We start from the raw sequence: 23,777 nt of genomic DNA, 5'->3' as shown, positions 1-23,777 counted from the left end.
TGCAGCCTCCTGTGCTTACTTGATGCCAAACTGGAAGAAGTGACTTGGTCCCTTGGCTTTCATAGCATTATCCAGAAGCAAATGATCCTACTTGCGGTGGAAGAACCATCTGCCCCTTGTCAGCATCTGGGTGCACTTGTAGACTCTAGGAGGGAAAGTAGTGAGGCGGACGAGGACAAGTGTGGCACTGGTTGGGTGAGTACGGAAACTGAAAAGGAAATAATGAAAATAAGTATCACAGCTGCCTTAGAGGATGTAGAAAAAGGTGTGTTTCCATACACAGAATTTGTTGAAACTCGCCAAGGGTGAAATGCGGACCTGTCCAGTCCAGAGTTACATCTTTGTTGACTGAAAACTGGGCGAGTTGTGTCTGAAGAAATGGAAGTCTAAGGACATCTGTAGGATGAGGATGATGCCCCTGCAATGCAGGTGTAAAAGAAACAATGTGGGGCGCCTGGGTGGCTCAGTCGGTTGAGCGTCCAACTTCGGCTCAGGTCACGATCTCGCGGTCCGTGAGTTCGAGCCCCATGTCAGGCTCTGGGCTGATGGCTCAGAGCCTGGAGCCTGCTTCCGATTCTGTGTCTCCCTCTCTCTCTGACCCTCCCCCTTTCATGCTCTGTCTCCCTCTGTCTCAAAAATAAATAAAAAAAAAAAATTAAAAGAAACAATGTATATAAAGCAGTTATGCTAGCACCTGGCCCCTAGCGGGTACACAGGTTTCCTGCAACCCTGCCCTACTTCGTTCTCTCTGCTGAGGTGACGTGCCTGTTTACAGGGCTCTAAGCAGCGACTGGTTGGGAAATTCTTACTGCCTGCTTTTTAGGTTCATTTCGCTGGCACGGCACAGTTGAAAGTTAATGCCTAATAGCACCCATCAGTATAAATGATTGCTGTCACGTGGAGTCTGGCTTAAAAATTGGAGGTTACGGGAATATGTGGGTTTATGAACAGCTATGTTCTGTTAGGCAACTGGTGAAAGTTGATATGCGACTTGCATATGAAAGACTCCGTATTATTTTTTTTTAATTTTTTTTTTCAACGTTTATTTATTTTTGGGACAGAGAGAGACAGAGCATGAACGAGGGAGGGGCAGAGAGAGAGGGAGACACAGAATCGGAAACACGCTCCAGGCTCTGAGCCATCAGCCCAGAGCCTGACGCGGGGCTCGAACTCACGGACCGCGAGATCGTGACCTGGCTGAAGTCGGACACTTAACCGACTGCACCACCCAGGCGCCCCAAGACTCCGTATTATTTAAAAAAAATTTTTTTTCCCTCGGGGCGCCAGGGTGGCTCAGTCGGTTAAGCTTCTGACTTCGGCTCAGGTCATGAGCTCGCTTTCGTGAATTTGAGCCCCGTGTTAGGTTCTGTGCTGACAGCTCAGAGCCTGGAGCCTGCTTCGGATTGTGTGTCCCCTCTCTCTCTGCCCCTCCCCTGCTCGCACTCTGTTTCTCCCTCTCTCAAAAATAAAGATTAAAAAAAATGAAAAAAAATATTTTTCTTTATTATTTTTGAGAGTGAGAGAGCATGAGCAGGGGAGGGATGAGAGAGAGGGAGACACAGAATCTGAAGCAGGCTCCAGGCTCTGAGCTGTCAGCACAGAGCCCGACGTGGGGTTTGAACGTGGGAACTGTGAGGTCATGACCTGAGCTGGAGTTGGATGCCTGACAGACTGAGCCACCCAGGTGCCCCATTGTTACTTTTTTTAATGCATATTGCTAGACTACAAAACAATGACAAAAATACATTGACAGTTTGGTGCAAAAAATGTTACAAGTCAACGAGTTCAACATTTTCTAAATTATTTTTCAATGTCACATTTATTTTTTTAATTTTTTTTTTTAACGTTTATTTATTTTTGAGACAGAGAGAGACAGAGAATGAACAGGGGAGGGGCAGAGAGAGAGGGAGACACAGAATCCGAAACAGGCTCCAGGCTCTGAGTGGTCAGCACAGAGCCTGACTCGGGGCTCGAACTCACGGACTGTGAGATCATGACCTGAGCCGAAGTCGGACGCTTAACCGACCAAGCCACCCAGGCGCCCCTCAATGTCACATTTAATGTTTATATACGCTACGTGCTCTCACTACATTAAGTAGAAGTTTGATTATTAAAGTTACAGATGGGACAGTCCCGAGGTTCAGCATTTTATTTTATTTTTAATTCTTTTTTAACGTTTTATTTATTTTTGAGACAGAGAGAGACAGAGCATGAACGGGGGAGGGGCAGACAGAGGGAGACACAGAATCGGAAACAGGCTCCAGGCTCCGAGCCATCAGCCCGGAGCCTGACGTGGGGCTCAAACTCACGGACCACGAGATCGTGACCCGAGCTGAAGTCGGCCGCTTAACCGACTGAGCCACCCAGGCGCCCCAGGTTCAACATTTTAATGTGTCCCCCGGTGATCCCTCTGCACACGGGCTGAGGTACTTGGATTAGCAGCAGCAATTATGGGCTTATTTTGTGTCAAGGCTGTTCTAACAACTTTACGTACATCAGTTTATTTACAGTCTTCACAACTCTTAGGAGGTTGGTATCCTCACTTTACAACTGAGGAAACGGAGCCAGATTACAGACTTAACCAGTAAAGGGAGTAAGGTTTCAGTTGCCGGCAGCTGGATTCGGACCCCACGCTCTTGGCCACTCTGCTTTACCTAGTTTTCCTTCCAAGTGACTCCAGAAAATTATAAGGTTGGAGGGTAACTGGAGTCAAATTTGGAGTGGGGAAAGCTGTGGACTTTACGGTGTGGACTTAAGGACTTACTTTGGTAGTGAATGAGAAAGGGTGGACTGTGGTGAGGGTAAATCCTATATACCAGCTAGGTGTGTGAAAGCAGTTAACTCCTTCAGAACCTTTTATGATTTCAGTACAACTTTTATTTGAACGTGTATTACACGCATTGTTTAAAATGCATTACTTTAGGGGCCCTGGGTGGCTCGGTTGAATGTCCGACTCTTGTTTTTGGCTTAGGTCACGATCCCAGGGTCATGGGATTCAAGCCCCACATCGGGCTCTGTGAGTGTGGAGCCTGCTTAAGATTCTCTCCCTCTCTCCCTCTCCCCTACTTGCTTGCCCTCTCTAAAAAAAAAAAAATACATATATATATATATATGTATATATACATATACATATATATGTATATAAAACCTTTAAAAAACCAAAATGCTTTATTTTTTCATCATAATATGTTCTTTAATCCCCACCCCCTGGTTCCCTCGTGCCCCCACCCACCTCCCCTCTGGTAATGGTCAGTTGTCCAGAGTTATGAGTCTGCTTCTTGGTTTGTCTCTATTTTCCCTCCTTTGCTTTTTTTTTTAAATTCCACATTGAGTGAAGTCATGTGGTATTTATTTTTCTCAGATTTATTTCACTTAGCATTATACTCTGCTCTATCCATGTTGTTGCAAATGGCAAGATTTCATGCTTTTTATTTATTTTTAAAGTTTGAGAGACAGAGAGAGAGTGGGAGTGAGAATCTGAGCTGTCAGCACAGAGCCTGATGCGGGGCTTGATCCCACAAACCATGAGATCATGACCTGAGCCAAAATCAAGAGTCAGATACTTAACTAACTAGGCCACCCAGGCACCTCCCATTCTTTTTTATAGTATTTTATTATTTTTATTTATTTTTAAATTAAGAAACTTTTTTTAAATGTTCATTTTAGAGAGAGAGAGAGAGAGTGTGTGTGAGCAGAGGAGGGGCAGAGAGAGAGGGAGACAGAATCCTAAGCAGGCTCCAGCCTCTGAGCTCCCAGTACAGAGCCCGACATGGGGCTCAAACCCATAAATGTGAGATTATGACCTGAGCTGAAGTCAGACACTTAACTGAGCCGCCTAGGTGCCCCTATTAATTTATTTTTAAAGTTTATTTATTTTGAGAGAGAGCACACACAAGCAGAAGAGGAACAGAGGGAATCCCAAGCAGGCTCCACACCGTCAGCACAGAGTCCGACACGGGGCTCAATCCCACAAACCGTGACATCATGACCTAAGCCGAAATCAAGAGATGCTTAACTGACTCAGCCACCCAGGCAGCCCTTTTTTATTTTTATGGCTGAATAATACTCCATTGTGTTTATATATACACTATATTTTCTTTACCCATTTATCTATGGATGGACACTTGGGCTGCTTCCATAGTTTGGCAATTCTAAATAATGCCACAATAAATAATGTTGTGTGTATCCCTTTGAATTAGTGTCTTTGTATTCTTCGGGTAAATACCCAGTAGTGTGATTGCTGGATGGTAGGGTAGTTTTTTGTTTGTTTTTTAAGTTTATTTGAGAGACAGAGAGAGGGAGAGGTGGTTCTGGTTTTAACCTTGAGGAGCCTCCATACTGTGTTCAGTGGCTGCACCAGTTTGCATTCCCACCAGTGCATGAGGGTTCCTTTTTCTCTGCATCTTCGCCAACACTTGTTTCTTATGTTTTTGATTTTGGCCATTCTGACAGGTGTAAGGTGGTATCTCATCATGGTTTTGATTTGTATTTCCCTGATGGTAAGGGATGATGAGCATCTTTTCATGTGTCTGTTAGCCATCTGTGTTTCTTCTTTAAAATGCATTCCTCGGGGCGCCTGGGTGGCGCAGTCGGTTAAGCGTCCGACTTCAGCCAGGTCACGATCTCGCGGTCCGGGAGTTCGAGCCCCGCGTCGGGCTCTGGGCTGATGGCTCAGAGCCTGGAGCCTGTTTCCGATTCTGTGTCTCCCTCTCTCTCTCTGCCCCTCCCCCGTTCATGCTCTGCCTCTCTCTGTCCCAAAAATAAATAAAACGTTGAAAAAAAAAATAAAATGCATTACTTTTTTACAGGGTTATTTGCTTTTTGTCAATAGGCAAACCCTATTTGGCCTGCTTGTGAGACTGGCCAAAGAGGGTTACGCCAGCCTCAGCAAGTCTATAAGAGGAAATCCTTTACTGTTCTCCCTGATCTCACAAGGCTGGATAAACAACACAGGGCTAAAAAGTTACTTCTGGGAAACACTTACTACTCTTAATGCATATGCTCGGCATAAAGAAAACTAGTTTCCTAAGAGGCTTAAAGAATAATATATATATGTAAAACTCCTGGGACTGTAAATGAGAGCCAAGCTGGGAATTCCCATGTACTAGGCAACTATTCAAGCCATTTAAGGTAGAAAGCAAGGCAGATACTGTTTTTCTTGGAATGTGTTCTATATTTCTAAAGTGTGATGATGAAATTAACCCCGGAAGAGACTCAATCCATTATCTTACATCCATAAAATTCTCTGCAGCTTTTTTAGTAGATGTTGAGTAACTTACCGAAGAGACAGTTGGTAAAGGAGGGTGTCTTGCATTTCTTCTTCATGTAAACAACAAGAGCTAGCTGGGATAATTTTTAATTTTTTTAATTGATTTTTTAAAAAATTTATATCCAAGCTAGTTAGCATATAGTGCAACAATGATTCAGTAGATTCCTTAATGCCCCTTGCCCATTTAGCCCATCCCCCCTCCCACAATCCCTCCAGTAACCATTTGTTCTCCATATTTGTATCTTTTTTTGTCCCCCTCCGTTTTTATATTTTTGCTTTCCTTATGTTCATCTGTTTTGTATCTTGAAGTCTTCATAGGAGTGAAGTCATATGATATTTGTCTTTCCCTAATTTCGCCTAGCATAATACCCTCTAGTTCCATCCACTTAGCTGCAAATGGCAAGATTTCATTCTTTTTGAATGCTGAGTAATATTACATTGTATATATACCACATCTTTATCCATTCATCCATCGATGGGACATTTGGGCTCTTTCCATACTTTGGTTATTGCTGATAGTGCTCTAGCTGGGATAATTTATATACAGCCTATGAATTCTGTCTGCTGTTGAGGTTAAGGGAGCTTAAAAAAAAGTCCCCCATGGGGCACCTGGGTGGCTCATCAGTTAAGTGTCTGACTTTGGCTCACGTCATGATCTCACCGTTCATGGCTTTGGGCCCTGTGTCGGGCTCTGTGCTGATAGCTCAGAGCCTGGAACCTGGTTCAGATTCTGTGTCTCCCTCTCTCTCTGCCCCTCCCCCACTCACACTCTGTCTCATTCTGTCTCTCAAAAATAAATAAATGTAAGACTAAAAAATAATAAAAAATGAAAGAAAAAAAAAAAGTCCTCTAGCAAGCATGCCAAGGCTGAAACAGCATGTTCGAAATTGACAAAACCTCCCTGCCGGTGGTCGCACTCCCCTCTGCCCATGCTGTGCTTTTGCCATTTACCTTTCTATGAAATCCTGGCTCAAATGCAGCCACATCCACATATCCATCCATATTCTGTTCCTCCCTTGTCAGCTACCAGCAGATTCTTCCTCACTCATGTGCTTGCTTTCCCACATAGGGGCACAGGTTCTGGGAGGAAGGAACTGACCTCTCTCAGAGACCAGTGATTGCTTACAGAAGGCACTCAGTACTTTGAATAAAAAATGACACCCTTCAAAGACTAAAGCGTATTAAAGAACCGCTCCGATACAACTCAACTTTAACATTTTATTTTGTGTAAAAAAGGGCAAATTTAGTGAATTATTTTCATCTTGTACACAAAGTTATAATTTTAATGCTTTTCACATCCATGCTGAAAATTTGCAGTTTGGTAAAAATGAAAGGAACATAAGTTTCTCTGAAGGAATTTTTCACGCCATTATATACACTTCCTGAGAAAGTCTCAAACACTTTCTCAATGATCACAAGTTACCAAGAAAATAAAAGATTAAATTTGTACAGATATTGATCTATATATCAAATACATACAGAAATGATGTAAAAACCTTATGCAGTTTACTTTGACCTCTGTCCTCAAAAGATTTGCCCAGGGACAGATGCTTTTCTTTTGTATAAATGACTGTGGCTTTATTTAAAATATGAAAATCAAAGGAAGCAACCCAGTTTAATCACAGTATTTTTAAAATCCCTTCCCAATAGTAAAGGATCATTACCAAATATATAGCACCATAATACAAATATTGATGGGAGAGGGTATTCACATCACGCAAAATTAATATAATAAAAACAAACAAACACTGAAAACCCGTGTTAGTATCCGTAGAAGTTGTTGATAACAGCTTTAGCTTTCCTCATACACAGCAAGGAAAAGGTTAAAAGAGTTTAAACTACCAAAAATCCCCAAATAATCCTAACAGGAAAAAAATGAAAGCAAACCCAAGGTCAGCAGTACATTTTGAACCGTAAAAGAGAATGGGGCTATTGGGTTGTACGACTGGAGTTATGGCTAAGACACCAATCTCCTCTGCACTGACTTATTTCCCGTTTATCAGCGGCAGGAGTTAGAGCCTGAATGATGAGGAGGGCTTCAGATTGTGTTTAGGCTGCTAGGAAGTCCTTGCCAACCTTTAGCTGTTGGTCACGGGGTCAAGACAGGAAACACTTGGCGAACAGGTGGGAAATTCGAAAACACTCAGAGCCTGGTTTTGCTAGATAATTGGAAGCTTACAGGACCTGGCTACAAATGAGCATTGTACACAACTCATTACCAGGCTCCAAATCAAATCCCTCCTGGGTTTCTCAGGTCCCTGCAGAGCCCCAGAGCCCAAGGTACTGGCAAAGCGCACCATGCAGCTGCTTCCTGTGCCCCCGTCACGTGTCATGGAACCAGAGCTTGAGAACGAAGATCGTGGTGAGCCCTGCTTTGGAAGTCTTCCAGGCTTTAAGTTTATGGGAAGATTCTTTAAGTTAAAGATTTGGGAAGTGTGAGGATGTCACATTTACAGTAGGTCCCTCTCAGTAAGGTTGTTTAAGATAAATATCCAGTAATTTAACAGCTGAATTCACATATATTTGACACGTGAGAATCAACCTGGCGTTGATATGATCTGCATTTATGCCCCTAAAGAGTCAGTATTAAGAAATGTTGACATGCGATTCCATACATTCTTACACTATAAAGTAACAAATTTTACTTCCAGTAGCAACTACAAAACCTTATGTTATTAACCCCTCTTGCATAGAATGAGGTAAACCTGTGCGTATTACCAATGCTATTTATTCCCAAAAGTAGAGCAATATTTTAGAAAATAAATTGCTGGTTTTTAATGTTCTATGCATTTTAAAATTCAAACAAAAATCTTACCTAAAATGGTCTCCTGGGGCTTTCCATTACCATTTTTTTAAAGCATTCCATAGGCTGAAGGACTTTAGAGGTTAATCATTTTGATTAATTTCTAATTAGCCCTACCTATATTCCAGAGGAGATGGCCAATGTTACCACTCTGAAGAGGCCAGGCTAAGACCCAGAAGCACTTCTAGAACAGATGCAATTAATTCCTGAGAGTTTAGTTTATGAACCTCACTGGTAAACGCTAGAGCTCTCTCATTCAGTCACAACTCAGAAGGTCTGAAAAATGCAGAGAGCAAACCTTTCACCAATTTACCCTTGTATCCTTTTTTTAAAGGAAGCCATGTGAATTTTAAAATAGGGAATGTCTGAAATGGTCCAAATCAGTTATTATCGTTAAAATTAATTTTGAATACAATTAAAAGACAATTCATACTATATATATATATATATATTTATATTTATATATATGGAATTTTAAGAAAATTAAATTCTCTTTCAAATTAGTTTTCTAACAAATCCAGGATAGTTAAAAGCAGAGCTGGAATGATTTTGAAATCTAAACGGATTTTTGGCTTTAAACAACTCTGAATTTGATTCCACTGGTAATACAGTAGAACATCTGTTTTGGGGTGTGGTTATACCAAGTATCATCTAACTGATGGAGGGAAATGGTAGAGGCCTGACCAGAATCCCTCATGTGGGGTATCTTTAGTAAGGAAAATAAAATGAACTACGGACAATATTGCATTTTCCCCAACCCCTCGACAGGTAGACTGAGATCCTGTATATCTTGTCAACCATTCCAGTTTAACACTTTAGTGTTAGGATAATTTTAATCTTTTTTTTTTTTTTAATTAAAAGAGAACATATAAAAGTATCCAGAGTTCTTCCAGTTTCATATAGAACTCCAAATAAATTTTCACAGAATGAAAAACATTTCTGTACAAACATTTAAAATGGGCTGCAATAAAATGCCAACAAGCAGAATTAATTACCCCTTCCATGATCCTATGTGGTGATGAACCCTCCCTGGGAGGGGGGTTCAGTTGCATATTTCTGCAGCAAAGGAAGCTGGAGATGTGACTGGCCTAACTTCTAAAATCCCAAAATCTCCCAACAGGTACCAAAAAGGTTCATTTGTAATGACAGTTCATTTGCATTTACAACTATATCCTTCTTTTAAATCATTTCCTTCAATCCTGCTACCTAAACTTTAATCTTACCAAAAAGTTAGAATTTCAGTTGTTAACAATGCACATAAATCCAAACTTGGAAAATATTACAAAATTCTTCCAAAAGCTTCAAATACAACACAAAAATTGTCCATCTTTATAAATTGAAAAATTTCCCCCCACGACTAAAATAGTTTCCCCACCCACCTGAAAAATCTGGAACTGAAATTTTCTATGTTTAGCAAAATGTCCCAGTGGAATAGCCCCGCTGTACAGCTTGGTTGGTTATAAATCAGTCCTGTTTTGTAAAACCCCTCCCTCCCGCCCCTGGGTCCGGAGCCCGCCTCAGGGCTCCTGTTTGATGTAGAAGCTGGCAGAGCCATTGCTCTCCTGATCGGACGCTCCTTGGAGGAAATTATAATCCTCTCCATCTATCAACTCCTCCTTCAGCTGCAATGTAGTCACTGCATGAGAGAGATAAATGCGGGGGATGTGATTAAGCCTTTCTGGAAAATTCAGATTACTTTCAGTCTTCAGGTTCCACCAGCTTTATACAGTTAATAAGACTTCTTCATGTCTTCCATAACTCTTAAAATTAACCCCCAGAAGTATGAACCTTTAATTCACTTTAATTCTTAAAATATATTGGCAGTTAAGAAAGTCCCAGAAAGGAACAATGCCGTAATCTAGACACTGCACAATGAACCTCTTCAATGAAGTGGGCAAGTTAATAGTGATCGCTGATTTGATGAGAATAATTTGAATTTTTCTTATAACTAAGTATTCACTTTTATGTCAATGTCTATACAACAGTGACGCATTTCTTGCATGATTCTGAACTCTAATATTTAAAATAAGTGACGTTAATAAATGACTTCAATATAATCTTATCATCTCCAAGGAGTACCTTCATTAAAAAGACTCCCTGTAGAAAAAAGATATAAATTTGATAATAATAGTAAAATAGTATTATAAATAATATAAAGTAGGATATCATCTATATAGACATGTTATGTTTATACATAATTTTCATATTCATAAAAATAAGTCATAAATCTGATATTGGATAAACACCTATATTAAAACTAAAATCCTGGAAAACTTGAACAATCATTTTAGGTAAAATAAAACTTTACTGACATCAGCAATGTGAAAATCATTGGTGCAAAATGGCTAATGATGGCAACAGCATCACCTAACAGCAGTACTGCCTGAGTCCTTATCGGAGGATCTGAGGACTTCCTTTTTTAAAATTTTAAGTAGGCTCCACGCCTAACATGGAACTTGAACACATGACCCTGAGACTGAGTTGCATGTTCTACCGACTGGGCCAGGCAGGTGCCCCTGATGACTTCCTTTTTAATGAAGACAAACCCAACAGACTGGACGGTCCTCGATTCATAAACAGGCCATGTTCCAGTAAGTCTTTATTTCTGTGGACAACTGTTTCTAAGTTTCTAGTATTTTCAGTGGGGTTTAGATTTCTTGATAGCCACTGAAGTCATGGCTAGTCAGAATCGTTAGGGACAGGAAGGCTTCTTTCTAATGCATGGGCAAAGACGAAGAAAAAAATTTTTTTCTTTGCTGGGCCCAGCAGTGGCCTTGGGCAAAAACTTTAGGCTATTTAATACCGAAATTTTCCTTTTTAAAAAAAATAAATCCCTCTTAAGTTACTGTCCTTCAACACAATTATCCAGTAACTTCAGATTCCTCTGAATCCTTTCCTGGAGGTTCATGGTCTACTGTTACTTCCTATAGAACTCTCCTTCAAAAAATCACTTCCCTACTTTTTAAATAAAAATGGTCTCAGCTAGGTGCTAAAAACTAGTCTTAGTAACCACCAACTTCTCAGAAAGGTATTCAGGTTTCTTAAAGAAGTTACCGTTTAACCAAAATTGGGCTGGTCAAGCTCCAAATACTGGAAATGGGTGGTCCTGTATGCTAACACACTGACTGGGATCCAATCCCACGGTAAGCGGTGCTCACTTCCTTCTCCAATTTCTTCAGCACAAGGATGTGTTAAATCAGAGGTCACAAACTGTGTCCTTCCCACTCCCTCCTCCCATGGTTCTTTTAAATTTGACTGAATATTTGGAAACAAGAGATTTCCCGTTAAGACCCTGGAAAGTAGGGACACTTGGCCACAGACAGCCAGCTTTTCCAGGGGCTGTGGCTGGGGGAACTGACTGCCAGCACAAGCCTCCCTGGGCCGCGGTGCCTGCCACAATCGCGTTTGAGCAACGTGTGACTCCCACCCATGCTGGCTGTGTTACTCTCTGAGATAACTCGTCTTCAAATCAAAGGTGCAAGTTTTGTGTTTTCCATTATGGATCTTTTCATTACAATTGGAACAAGACGATGTGCACATATATGGAATGTAAAGCTGGGAACTGCTTATACAGAAAGGAACAAGTCAATTTATGAGAAGAATTAGGGCTCAGAGAGTATTTAGATGAACAATAAGCCAATTAAGTTTACCTGAATCACTAACTAGATAGGACCACCATGTGGAACAATATTAAAATGGTTATATTTTTAAAGTCAAGTAGTGCAGTCGCAGAAAAATACTTTCTTCCTGATCATAGTTACAAAGATTAGTTTAAAAAATAGTGGTCTTTCCGGTGCCTGGCTGGCTCAGTTGGTAAGGCAATGGACTCTTGATCTCAGGGTGGTGAGTCTGAGCCCCACACTGGGTGTAGAGATTACTTACAAATAAAATCTTTAAAAGAATAGTGGTATTTGATATCTGAATAATTTAAAGAATAATCTTTTGAGAGAGGTCAATTCACTTCATTTTACTTTGGTATTTGTTTTGGTAATGGTGTTAAAAAATTTAATAGTCCAAAGACAGAAAAGCGAATACACTAAGCCTATAATAACAGCAAAACAAACACCAATCAGACTGTTGGGAAACTCAAAGTAAACACGACTGTGCAGTTCTTCTTTTGCGTAATATAATTAACAATACTTTTATGGAGACTAACAAGAATATAATAGTCAACCTTTAAATCTAACCAACACATATTAATTGTTAAGGACATTTAAACAATACCATGAAAATAAATACATGGAAAAGAAAAAAAAAACAAAAACAACAAACCATGTTTCATTAAAGGTGCAGTACCCACAATAAAAGGTTGGTTAAAACAGTATCTTGTTCTAGGATGATCAGATGGCTAAATGAATGAGAAAAGAGTTCCTGTGCTTCAGACCAAACGTTCCATTCAAATGGATGTTTGTTTTTTTGAAATGGGACAAAGGTAAGTCGAGATTCTAAAGCACATCCTGAAACTATCTGCATTTACTATAAACAACAAATTTCTGGAGTATGCTTCCACTCATGTTAAAATATGGAAATAATGTGCTTAAAAAAAAGTAACTCAAGAGAAAGGTGAAAGGCTCACTCAGATGTGGAATGCTTTGATGCACAGTCTGACGGTTTTCATGGAACCTAAAACAATGCCGGTCTGGTATCTTCACATGAATCATTTCTCCTTTCTAGGCCTTATACTCAATGAATGATGGATGAAATAAAATAGATCCTGTGGCTGAATGCGGCGCAAGTGCATTTTTCTAGCTCTGTTTTTAAAAGGAAGTCACTTTGCTGACTCTCATCACTAATATTTCAGGAGATGAACTAATGGAAATCATATTTTCCTAGCTGGAAGTCCAGAAGTAATAAACTCTGAGTAGCTAATCAAACTGTAGCTTCCAGGTAGGTCAGATAGCAATGTAGTACCACACAGTTTCACCAGAGTAAAATCACACCAAGTCCCACAGGATGTGCCCCCAGCTCAGAAGACACTACAGACACCGGTGGAAGAAGGAAGTCACTTAGGAGACCCTGTGGTTTCCATCCCATGCATGTACTCTAAGTTCTTGGGTTCTGCCAATCCTAGAACTTAGGTTCTATTATACATGAATTAGTAACATCTTACAAAATGTGACACGCACCTTCTAAATTGGTCTAATTCTTAAAACCCGATAAAAACGCCAATAAATCCAACAAAACTCAATAAAAATTCAAACGTATTCAGAGCTCACAATATCTATAGTTAATTGCTTAAAGACGATTTCATAAATAACAAGGTCAAAACAAAAGAGACAAACAAGAAAAGAAACTGAAATGCTCTTTAGATAGACTTTAAATGTTTTTCCATTAAAGAGCAGATAAACTCGTATTTGCAGTCCTCATCTACTTTTTATAAAAAAGAGAGTAATTTCTTCTAGAAATAAAGGATATTATTAGAGTGATCTTCAGGAAGACAGAGTAGGAAGAATGATGATGACCTAATACCCTGATAAGGAGACTAAAGCTAAAGAACGTATCTTAAAAATGGCACTCCTGTCCCCCACCTCCCAAAACCCCCAAGTCCCCCAAAACTTCAGGTATAAAGATATTACGAACAGAGGAGGAAGAAGAAGAAAACACAGCTAGGTATTAACACCCATCAGGGTTTTCAACATACAAAAGGCATTTTAAAGAATACGGATTAAATACAACAAGGGAGTTTAAAAGCAATAATTAGGATATGGCAGAACAGATGCCAAGGCTAAGACAACTCTGGCTTCTAAGTCCTCTCCTCCGCACTTCTGTCTGAGGTTCATCACACGCAAGTGAAACCTTTCTAGTATTTTATGGTGCTATGTTTGTTCTTAGCAATTACAAAGGGCAAAATATTTTGCATTCCTTACAAGCTAGTAGCTTCGCCAAACCAATTAAATTCAAATTAAATGTCACTTATTTAATCACTGTAAGTACATAAGCGTGAAATAATGGGAATTAAATTTTACTCAAATTCAACACCAAAATTACACAAGACTGTATTTCCAAGTCCATGTTATTCAACTAAGATTGTGGTAAATGTTACCACCAGAACCAAAATTCCATGGGAATGCAAAGCCTCCTATTTGGCTCTGATTAATCAGACTGATCCCTAACGGTGTGCTTCTCCCCTGGTCAAGCTACATGGAATTCTGCAATGGAAAATGTTCAGCCATTTTTAATGGTTTAATGAAACCACGAACCAGGACATGCTGCCTCTCAATTCCACCAACTGAAATGATGAGCTTTCTCCTAATCTGAAGCTCAGAAGTGGTTTATAATAAAATAAAAACCCCTCCCTGATGACTTAACTTAGTGAAGTGACTACCAAGGACTAGTGAAGATGAAGTTTTTAGTTGAAAGAAAAATAAAAATTTAATGAGCCAGCATCTGTCACGCCAGACCATGCTTTTGTCTCCCACCGCCCTGCCCAGACTTTCACCCCCTGTAGTACCTGAGGTGCTGACAGGACTATTACCTGTTTTGAGGCTGGGAATGAACTCTCGGCTAGTGCTGGGAGGTGGGAAGGCCTCCGGGGCTGTCTGTGCTGGAGGAGGAGTCAACTCTTCGTCACCAGAGAAGCTCCTCCGCACCCCACCTGTCATGGGCAGGCTCGACAAACTGACAGGCTTCTTCCCAACTGGCATCTTCCTCTCTAAATATCAAGTCAGACTAAAGTAAGCTTTTACTTACATGCGTGGTAAGAAAAGTGCAATATAACTAGGAAAGATTATGTTGCATAGGATACTCTGAAAAGAGAACCAACTATGCAAGGTCTGTGTTTCTGAAAACAAGGAGTGTGAGTGTGTGTACAAGTGGGTGTGTATGTTGGGGGTGAATGGGGGGGGGGAGGTTATTTCTGGTTTCTGAGAGCCTGGTAATCCTGGTTCCTGACTCTCTTAAACAAAAAAAAGGATATACACACACGCTAATACATAAATACATTATATATATATATATATATATATATATTTTTTTTTTTTTAAATGTTTGTTTATTTTTGAGAGAGAACATAAGTGCAAGTGGGGGAGGGGCAGAGAGAGAGACAGAGAGAGGGGGGTGGGGGAGAGAGAGAAGGAGACAGAGAATCCAAAGCAGGCTCAGAGCTATCAGCATAGAGCCTGAGGCAGGGATCAAACCCATGAACCATGAGATCATGACCCAGCCGAAGTCAGACGCTTCACCCACTGACACACCCAGGTGCTCCTCTGGTTCCTGATTCTTAAATCAATTAAAAAAAAAACAAAGCACGGTGCCTGGCTGCTGTCAATGAAGCATGCTGACTCTTGATCTCAGGGTCATGAGTGTGAGCCCCATGTTGGGTGTAGAGATTACTTAAAAACAAAATACTTAAAAACATATAAAATAAAACAAAATGAACTACAGAGAGCATTTTGTGTGGAGAATAGCTGGCTAACTTCCTTCAAGAAAATTTTAGCTTGAGGGGGTTGACAATCCAACAGGAGAGAAAGAAGGTTTTAAAACCCGACTGCAGGGTAGCATTCCACTGCCCAGACAAGGCCAAACACTGGCTTTCAGGGAGAATCAGTTGAATAAATGTATCCAGGTGGCAGGATTATACCGATATGAAATGTGCTCCCCTACCTTCTGGTTTATAGTCTAGTCTTTTAGATAACACTTGTAATTCTTACACTGAAAACCATTTCTAAAACATAAAGCTTGTTGCCCGCAAGTACTTAAGCAATCTAATATCTTCTGAAACGCCCTTTTGATTATAGTTTCCTAAGCAAACATAAGCCTTCGAAGACTTATACAATGCTTTCACCAGCAAAAAAAGTACACTAAACTTTGCAAATAGTGAACCACCAACATATTCCATTAGTCAGGTTGAAAGCTAAAGGATACTTACATATCTCTGGAACTAGAAATTATACCTGTTTTCTTCCAGAGTATACAAATGACTCAGGCAAGAGCAATCAGAACTTAGGCTTCATGAAATCAGGGCTACAAGATAAATCTAAGTTACACCGTACCTCCTATGTAAAATGGTCTGATAACTAAGCTAGAAGTAATCGCAAGTACACATTCAACTTGCAGCTGCCAAACCAAAATCACGTGCAGCAATCGTTTAGACTTTTCCTCATGTCCCACACACTCGCAAGTTAAAACGCAAGGAGGTTCTCCAACTCTCTCCTACCTATGACAGCCCCTGAAGATGGTTCAGAAATTAGTGCTGGGTTTCCTGCTCTAGAATTACTAAACCTTGAAAAAATTAAGGCTTTTCAGATTGGACAGATCACATGCATACGACGATCTATATGATCCTCTTGGCAGAACATGACCCTATTTTCTAAAAGCACTAGAAGTTGTCCCTCTATAGAATGAACACAGATCATTACAAAACAAGCTAGAACAATGAAGCCAACCATCTATTTCTGTTTAAAAAAAAAAAAAAAAAAAGACCAACCAAACAAAAACACAACACTATCAAAGAACACACTGATGGAGGATTTTCAGGACAAAAAGACCAAAGAGCTAGAAGATGAAACCACAGAGCCATAAAGAATCTGTAGGCAAATTTAAAAACAATAGGGTTTGTGGCCAATCTGCTGTTGACACTGCATATGCAATGGACAAATTAGGTTCATGGACCCCAAAATCTTTCTTATTGGGGCAAGTAAAGTTTTATGGGAAAAATTTCTAATCAACTATCTGGTGAGCATTGTAAAATAATAAAAGGAACAGAGAGTACCCTCACAATGAAGACTGCTTCTTCTTCATTCACATGGCACTATATTCCTTATCCTCAATTCCAAAATCCACAGTTTTTCTGTAAAACTTTGGCAACAAAACCAGATCTCACTTGGTGATACTATTTATAATCTTTATTTGGCCCACTTAATGTAAACATTTACATATATTTTGTCTCAGAAAATGTGCCAGAGTCTGTAAGCAGTGTTACATAATATATGCTACGTACTACACTTCTTTTCTAAAATCTGAAAAATTCTGAATTCCAAAACACATCTGGTCCCAAAGGTTTCTAATAAGGGACTGTGGCTTTATAGTCCTTTTCCTTCATATGTCCAAAGGACAAGTTAAAGGCATCAAAGATGATGCCTTTGCATTCAATATTGCTCTCAATATCGAGAGCTCTTGCAATGTTACAGTTAAAGAACATGTTATACATTTAAAGCTGAATTCCTTTTTCCAGCTAACCCAGAAATGCGGTACTATTAAATGTCACTATAAACTGGCATACTGATATCACTTCATTAGTTTCTTACTTCTTCCCATGGCCCATTAATCCAAAATAATTAAACCCCGTAAGCTGGAAACAAACCCGCAAGAGTCACAGTGAGGGAGGTGTGTGAATTGTGTACCCAGTGCTCAGAAATTAGTCCTAAAAATTGTATGTCACATAGCCACGGAGTAATAAATGTTTGTAACACCTTGGGAAAAAAATTCTGAAATCTCTCTCAGTCTTGTCCAATAGAAAGTGAGAAGACAGGCCAAAGCAGGCTGTGCTATCTAATCTCACAGAAAGCTTAGGGATCACATGTGCTATGGTTAGTCCACTGACAAAGCTGCCTTGTGAATTCTTCCTCATCATTTCCAGATATGTTGGGGATCGCTTCCATCTGCCTGTCTGGCAATGCTCTCTAAAGTTCTTTTAGGTGAATATCAAACATGGCAAGCAGCTAGTGGGCAAAATAACTCTGGGCAAATGGGAAACCTATACCTCTAATATAAAAGAGAGCGTGAGAGAAAGGCCTGGAGGTTATCCCTGTTGAATCTGACTTGGGTTCCATGCCGGGAGGACATGAGAGCGCCATGGCAGTGGGTGGGGAAAGTTTGTAGTCCCCAGTGAGAAAGAAATTATACATAAATGACGATAATCAGAAAGTAAGGGTATATTTGGTTCTTCATGCTGCTTCAGTCTCTTGGTTGTTAATGAGACAGATTAACACTTATTTGAACATATGGCAAGTCAGCTTGAAAAATCTGTTTTAGTTTTAATCCTCAAACATACTTTTTACTTTTAAAAATATCCTTACATAAAAATAATCTGATCTCAGAACGAAATATTCCATGACAAGTTTCGTGAAGAGAAAAACTTGTGGTTTCCTATGGTGGGGGGACTTTGAAAAGAATCATATCTTTAGATATGATTAGAGTTATCAGTGTTATCAATAGAGTTATCAATATCAGTATCAGAGTTATCAATAGAGTTATCAACTCATATGAATAGAGTTATCAATATATTTTATTATGTTATTTTGGCTATTAATGGCCATAATCATTCACTGTAAGGTAAAACATAATATAGAAAACACACTTTAAAAAAATATTCTTAAGCCTGACTTTGTTAGCCATCAACTTGAGTTTTGTGTAAGTCTCATTCTAGAAAGATTGTTTTGGTTTATGAAGGATGGGTTTCCTAGGCTCCAAGTCTCTTGTAAGTATCAAGCATTTATTTTTTTAAAGTTTAAAAAAAAGAATTAATTTTCAGTAGGTTTGCATATTATTTCAAGAACTACTTGTATTCTCTTCTTTACCATATAGGTTTTAAAATATGATGGTAATCACGTTTCCTGTCAACTAAAATATAAGTGTTTCTCATTACTGAAAAGGTTTGCCTTTTATGGCATACTGCACCTTTAAGCATAATTTATATAATGCACAGTCATCGGCTCTCGTATGGTATATTCGTTTCTGTGCAAGAAAACCATGACCCCAACTGGTTAATAACTTAGAAAATGTATATAAACACCATGTGGTGACCCACTTTTCTTATGTCCTTTGTATTGCTGGGACTTAGCCTTTTTCTTCTGTTTTGATGAACCTGATTGGCTTTCTCTTGATGCTGAAAAATAAAAGGGAAAATTGGTACCAGATAAGCACTGCAAGCATACAACTCTAGATACAACTTAGATAGATTATCTTTACCAAGGCCATTATACTTATAAAAGTACATGATGCTTTGAAAATAAGGGTGCTTGTTCCTGTAAAACCCATGATACCACAGATGCCACTACTTAATCAATAAACATTTATTATATATATATATATATATATATATACACATACATACACACATATATGTATACCAATAAATTTTAGCTTATACTTTCAAACGCATTAAGACAAGTCTAATTTGGTGGGTGCTCTTACTGTCGTGTCTCTACAGTCATCATGTAACCGACTACTGAGTTCACACTGCCATGGTACTCATGGTCTGATTCTGGGATATTGTTGGTGAATCTTAAGATCTTACCTGGCAACCAATCAGATAAAGGAATATTCTTGTCCTGTGAGCTCACAAGATGATTTATGTGAAATAGTCCTCTGGAGAATTGCTGATTTTTACAAAAGGACACCTTTTCTGTATACCAACTTACACTGTGATGCTGGAGGCTGTAGCTGATATCCAGTTAATTGACACCACCCTACAGGATAGAGGTCAGGGGACTCACAGTCTACCCACTGATCATACTCTTCTTCCCATCCATCAAAATGTATCCTCAAGAGACGATGAATAATTCGAGTGACTGTGGCTACACATATTAACCGTGGCTCCATGAGATCTACTGCTTCTAATTTCATTCCTACACGAAATCCGTGATTTGGGACATCCTGACATGGAGAAGCACAACAGGAACACTGGTGAGAAGAAGTATGCCGAGTCCACCATCACTAAGAAACAAAAGCAGCAACGGATCCAAATAACCTAATTTAAACCAAAAAAATTCGCAAATTCTTCTCTAATTATTAAAGCACGTGAAGGTGAAGCATTTCAGAACTAGTCAGGAAATGTATTAATTTCTGTTTTACTCAGATTAAAAATGAAGCAAAGTTTGAAAACAAGCTTCATTTCCTAGGTAAAGAAAATATATTGTTCTGTTTATACTAATCTCCATTAAGAAGTTCTAATATAAAGCAAACACATTTTGACCAACAATGATCTGCATTCGTGAGGCATCAAAAAAATTCCACATAATTATGCCATTATTTAAATTTACCTTATTAAATAGTTTTACTGGTGCTGCAATGGAGCCAGTTTCCCTGAGGTAGTCAAACCATTTAAAAGGAAGTTTTGTGTAACCTGAAAAAACACACCTGATTTAACTGGCAGTTCATTTAAAATTACCATCATATTAAAACGTAGATATAAAAGGTTAACTCAGTATGCACTAAAATCTCGGGATTTTAGATTATATAATAAACTTTAACTCTTGCACTCACATTATTTAATGCAATAATTCCTCCATGTTATAAGGATTTCTTCTTTTTCTAGACAGACACAGGTGCACCTACTTACCCAATGCAAGAGTGTCTCTCTCCTGTCTACCAGAAGAATTATAAACTTTTGCTTTTGTAATCCTACGCTTAGGATAGTCTAGCATTTCATATGTCACAGTGATATTTTTCTGCTGGGCAAAAGCTATTTTATAGGCCTCTGTTTTTAGTTTTCCCCCCTTCTTTTCTGAAGAGAAAAACCCAACGCTCAGATACTGAAATTAGGAAAGTCACTAGTTAAGACTTGAGAGCTATTTAAGGGTATGCCTTTAAAAAAAAAAAAAAAGCCACATGGTATTCTAAAGATGGAAACTTGCTTTCCCTCAAAGGCTTTAGCCTGTATCTATTTTTAAAAAACGTTTATGTATGCCATAACCTACATCACCATCTCCACAGGGCTCGAGAATACCAATTCATATTACAAAATGTACAGATACGCAGGAAAAATTCTATACTAATATAATTTATCAAAGGTAGCTAGAATATAGTGCTTTATGTGTGTAAAGCACCCCACAGCTCTTGTTATGTGTATGTATGTTTGCATATAGGAACACATGTAATATGTCCACACAGCAAAAAAAAAACAAAAAAACCCAGGGCTGTGTTAAATGATGTAAATAGATACCACGTAAAAAGAAGGCAAGGATAAAGACCCAGCGTTCACATTAGGATGAAATACCTCTAGGTGGAGTAAGTTCAATCATGTTAATTTCACAGAAACCAACAGGGAAAATAGAAGGGGAGGTTGCGTGATAACAGAACCAGTCAGATCCATCTGCTGCTTCTGAGCCATCGATCCCAATCATCAGGAATCCGTCAGCCAGCACCTTTCAAATTAAGAGAATTTCAAGTATTTGAAATTAGACACCACTATTGTAAAAGCGATCCTTTAAGTGACATTCTACAAGAAATGAAAATCTACCACATAACCGTCTCCTCACTGAATTACGCTGGCAACTCGAACGGTAAGAACCTATGTGGACTGCAGTGTGCACCAGCAACAAAAGCAGGGTTACACAGAGTGACCTCAGAGGTGTAGGGAAAGTGGTGCCTTTGCGGATGGCTGAGGTGCTGGCTGCTGTGGCCCATGAAACAGGGCTGAGTGCTCCTCTCCGATTTAACCGTCTAGTCTCAGCGCGGCTCTGTGTCCTACTCGGTAACTCTACTCCTTTCCTTCTGATTTCGCAGAGGAGTTTTTCCAAACCTTTTCCACCTTCGTCAAGCTTTCACTTTCCCTCTCCTATGCTACAGATACCCACGCTCCCGTATGACAGAAACGAAGGCCACCCCGTGCAACGGTCCCCGTATTCCTTCTTTGGCACCCCTGACTATATTAAGAGATAGTACCCCACCCCACAAAATAACTTTTCCATCTTGTACTATTACCACTGGTACCTGGCTCCAAAAACACTATCTTGTATAATCTAACATCTCCCAATTTTCATTACATTAAAAGTATTGAAAAATATTTAATTTTGAAACAGTTCACACTTACAGAAAAGGTACAAAAATAGCACAGTGAACTCCTATATACTTCACCCAGAGACCCACTTCAAGGTTTATACTATGTAACTCTTTGCAGTCTGATTTCTGTCCTGATCCTGCTAAAATGCCAAATTTCACTAGTGACCTAGTTTGTCAAGTCCAGAGCCTTTCTCCCAACACTTATCCTCCTCAAACCTCAGCCTCCCTGAAATATCTGATATCCACTGACTATTCTCAACTTTCTGTGACGTTTTTTCCCAGACTCTCATTACATTACAGTCTACTGCCCGACCCTCTCACCTCTTCTGATTGGTGATGCTTCTTTTGGTAGTGTCCTTTCACATCCAATCCTTACATTTCTGATATTAGCCCTTTTCTCTCTGTTTTGCTGATATCACCCACACCCAGTGCTTCAATAACTGACCTCTACACTCACAATTCCTCCATTGAAGTCAGGAGTTTGTCTCCCTCGCAGGGTCTCAGTCCTGCCTTTTCCCTGAGTGCTGCACACGCCCTCTCAGAGTCCATGCAGGCTGTCAAAGTCACCTTCAGAGGTAAGCAAGCACCAGACCCCACAACTCCCCTTAATGTTAGTTCCTCTCTCTGTGCCATGAATTCTGTCTCCACTGCACTGTTTGAGATCACTGCTTTCAGGCTTCCTTTTCGGACATTTCTCCTCTTACACAGTTTAACTTTCCTGTGTTATGACCTCTATTCACGCCAGAAAGCTTCTCCAACTCACCTGTTCACCAGAGAAAGCTCAGATGGCCCGACCGAGTATTCAAAGCCTGCATGCCTGGTTCTAAATCATCTTTTAGTCTCTGCCCCCAAGTGCCTTTTTTCTAGTGGTTTCTACTATAGCGGATGTGTATAATAACTTCCTCTTCCAGCTTAACAGCTTTGCCTATACCTTTGGCAACAGCTACCTCCGTTCAGCACAGATTCTTTTTCCAAATACAGCTGACTGGGCTGGGGGCTAGTATCTAACCTTTAGGGGACGAAGCCAAAGGCTGGGCTCAGCTAGAATCTCTCTCAGTAATTACCATTAACAGACACAGAGGCTATTGTCAAGTCATGGGTCAGAACTGGACCTGAAAGGCTGTGATACAGGATGGAGCTAGCAGCCACACAGGGAGACGGAGTGAGAGGAACACCAATCACAAGAGTGAATGAAAATGGCAGAGACTCAGAGCAGGGAAGAGATGGGACAAAGAGGCCCCGAGAGTTGGGGAGAATAACACTAGGTTTACAGCTTTCCAGTTCTTGTCCCTGTGTCCTTGCATGTCTGTCTGTGAGACTGCCATGTCCTTAGGGTAACTTTCTTAGAGCTAACTTGCATGGGTCTCTGTTCCTGATGAAAGAAAAGCCTTGACCACCATACTCAGTATGACTTGTTTGATGTATACTGTATGAACAACTCAGTCTCTTCCTAAACCTGGCCTGTGCTTTCCTATCTCGATGCTTTTGTGCATATTCTCTTTCCACAACAGTTTCCTCCCTGCATCTCTGCTGGGCTGTTTTTCCCAACCTACAAGGTGAAGTTTTCAAATAGCCTCCTTTCTATAGAGCTTTCCCTGATTCCTCTGAGACAATGTGCCCTTTTATGTGAATCCCAACAGTAGTGTGTACATTTAAGTCATAGTCAATCCTGTATCAAACTTATTTTTATGCATCTTACCTTGTTCTACAAGACTGTAAGCTTTTTATTTAGAGTCCAAACCAAACCTAGTGTGGCAAGCATGAACTAAGTAATTCCTGAACGAAGTCTGATGCTCTACTCCCTGGACGCTTCATTCTCATTTCATGGAACAGAGCATGGCATAATGGACTGGTTCCCAAACCTGACTGTCAGAATCACTTAGACAACTTTATCATTTTTAAAACAAATACATTATCCTGTGTAATACTTCTTGTGATTCCGATCGAGTAGGTCTGGAGTAGGTCTTGGAAATCTATGTTTGA

General features: G+C 39.8%; 1 protein-coding gene across 16 annotated transcripts in view; it reads right to left on the bottom strand.

The window, feature by feature from the left end:
- Window positions 1-6,473: 6,473 nt before the first annotated feature.
- The window catches only part of MBTD1 (mbt domain containing 1), a 72,029-nt gene continuing 54,725 nt past the window's right edge, over window positions 6,474-23,777 (bottom strand). For 13 of the 16 annotated variants that reach the window (XM_047833970.1, XM_047833971.1, XM_047833972.1 and 10 more), the window contains 6 exons: window positions 21,010-21,157; window positions 20,054-20,136; window positions 19,433-19,667; window positions 18,820-18,897; window positions 14,548-14,724; window positions 6,474-9,708 (listed from right to left, as the gene is read on the bottom strand). In XM_047833970.1, the coding sequence (XP_047689926.1) occupies window positions 9,590-9,708; window positions 14,548-14,724; window positions 18,820-18,897; window positions 19,433-19,667; window positions 20,054-20,136; window positions 21,010-21,157 (840 nt within the window). In that variant the 3' untranslated portion in view covers window positions 6,474-9,589. Of the gene's footprint in view, window positions 9,709-14,547; window positions 14,725-18,819; window positions 18,898-19,308; window positions 19,668-20,053; window positions 20,137-21,009; window positions 21,158-23,777 lie in introns of all 16 variants that reach the window. The other 3 variants (XM_047833973.1, XM_047833974.1, XR_007147065.1) reach the window with 2 other exon arrangements.

This window comes from Prionailurus viverrinus, chromosome E1, assembly GCF_022837055.1.
Source record: "Prionailurus viverrinus isolate Anna chromosome E1, UM_Priviv_1.0, whole genome shotgun sequence".
NCBI lineage: Eukaryota > Metazoa > Chordata > Mammalia > Carnivora > Felidae > Prionailurus > Prionailurus viverrinus.
Note: the sequence above shows the minus strand (reverse complement) of the source record. Positions and strands in the feature narration are given on the sequence as shown.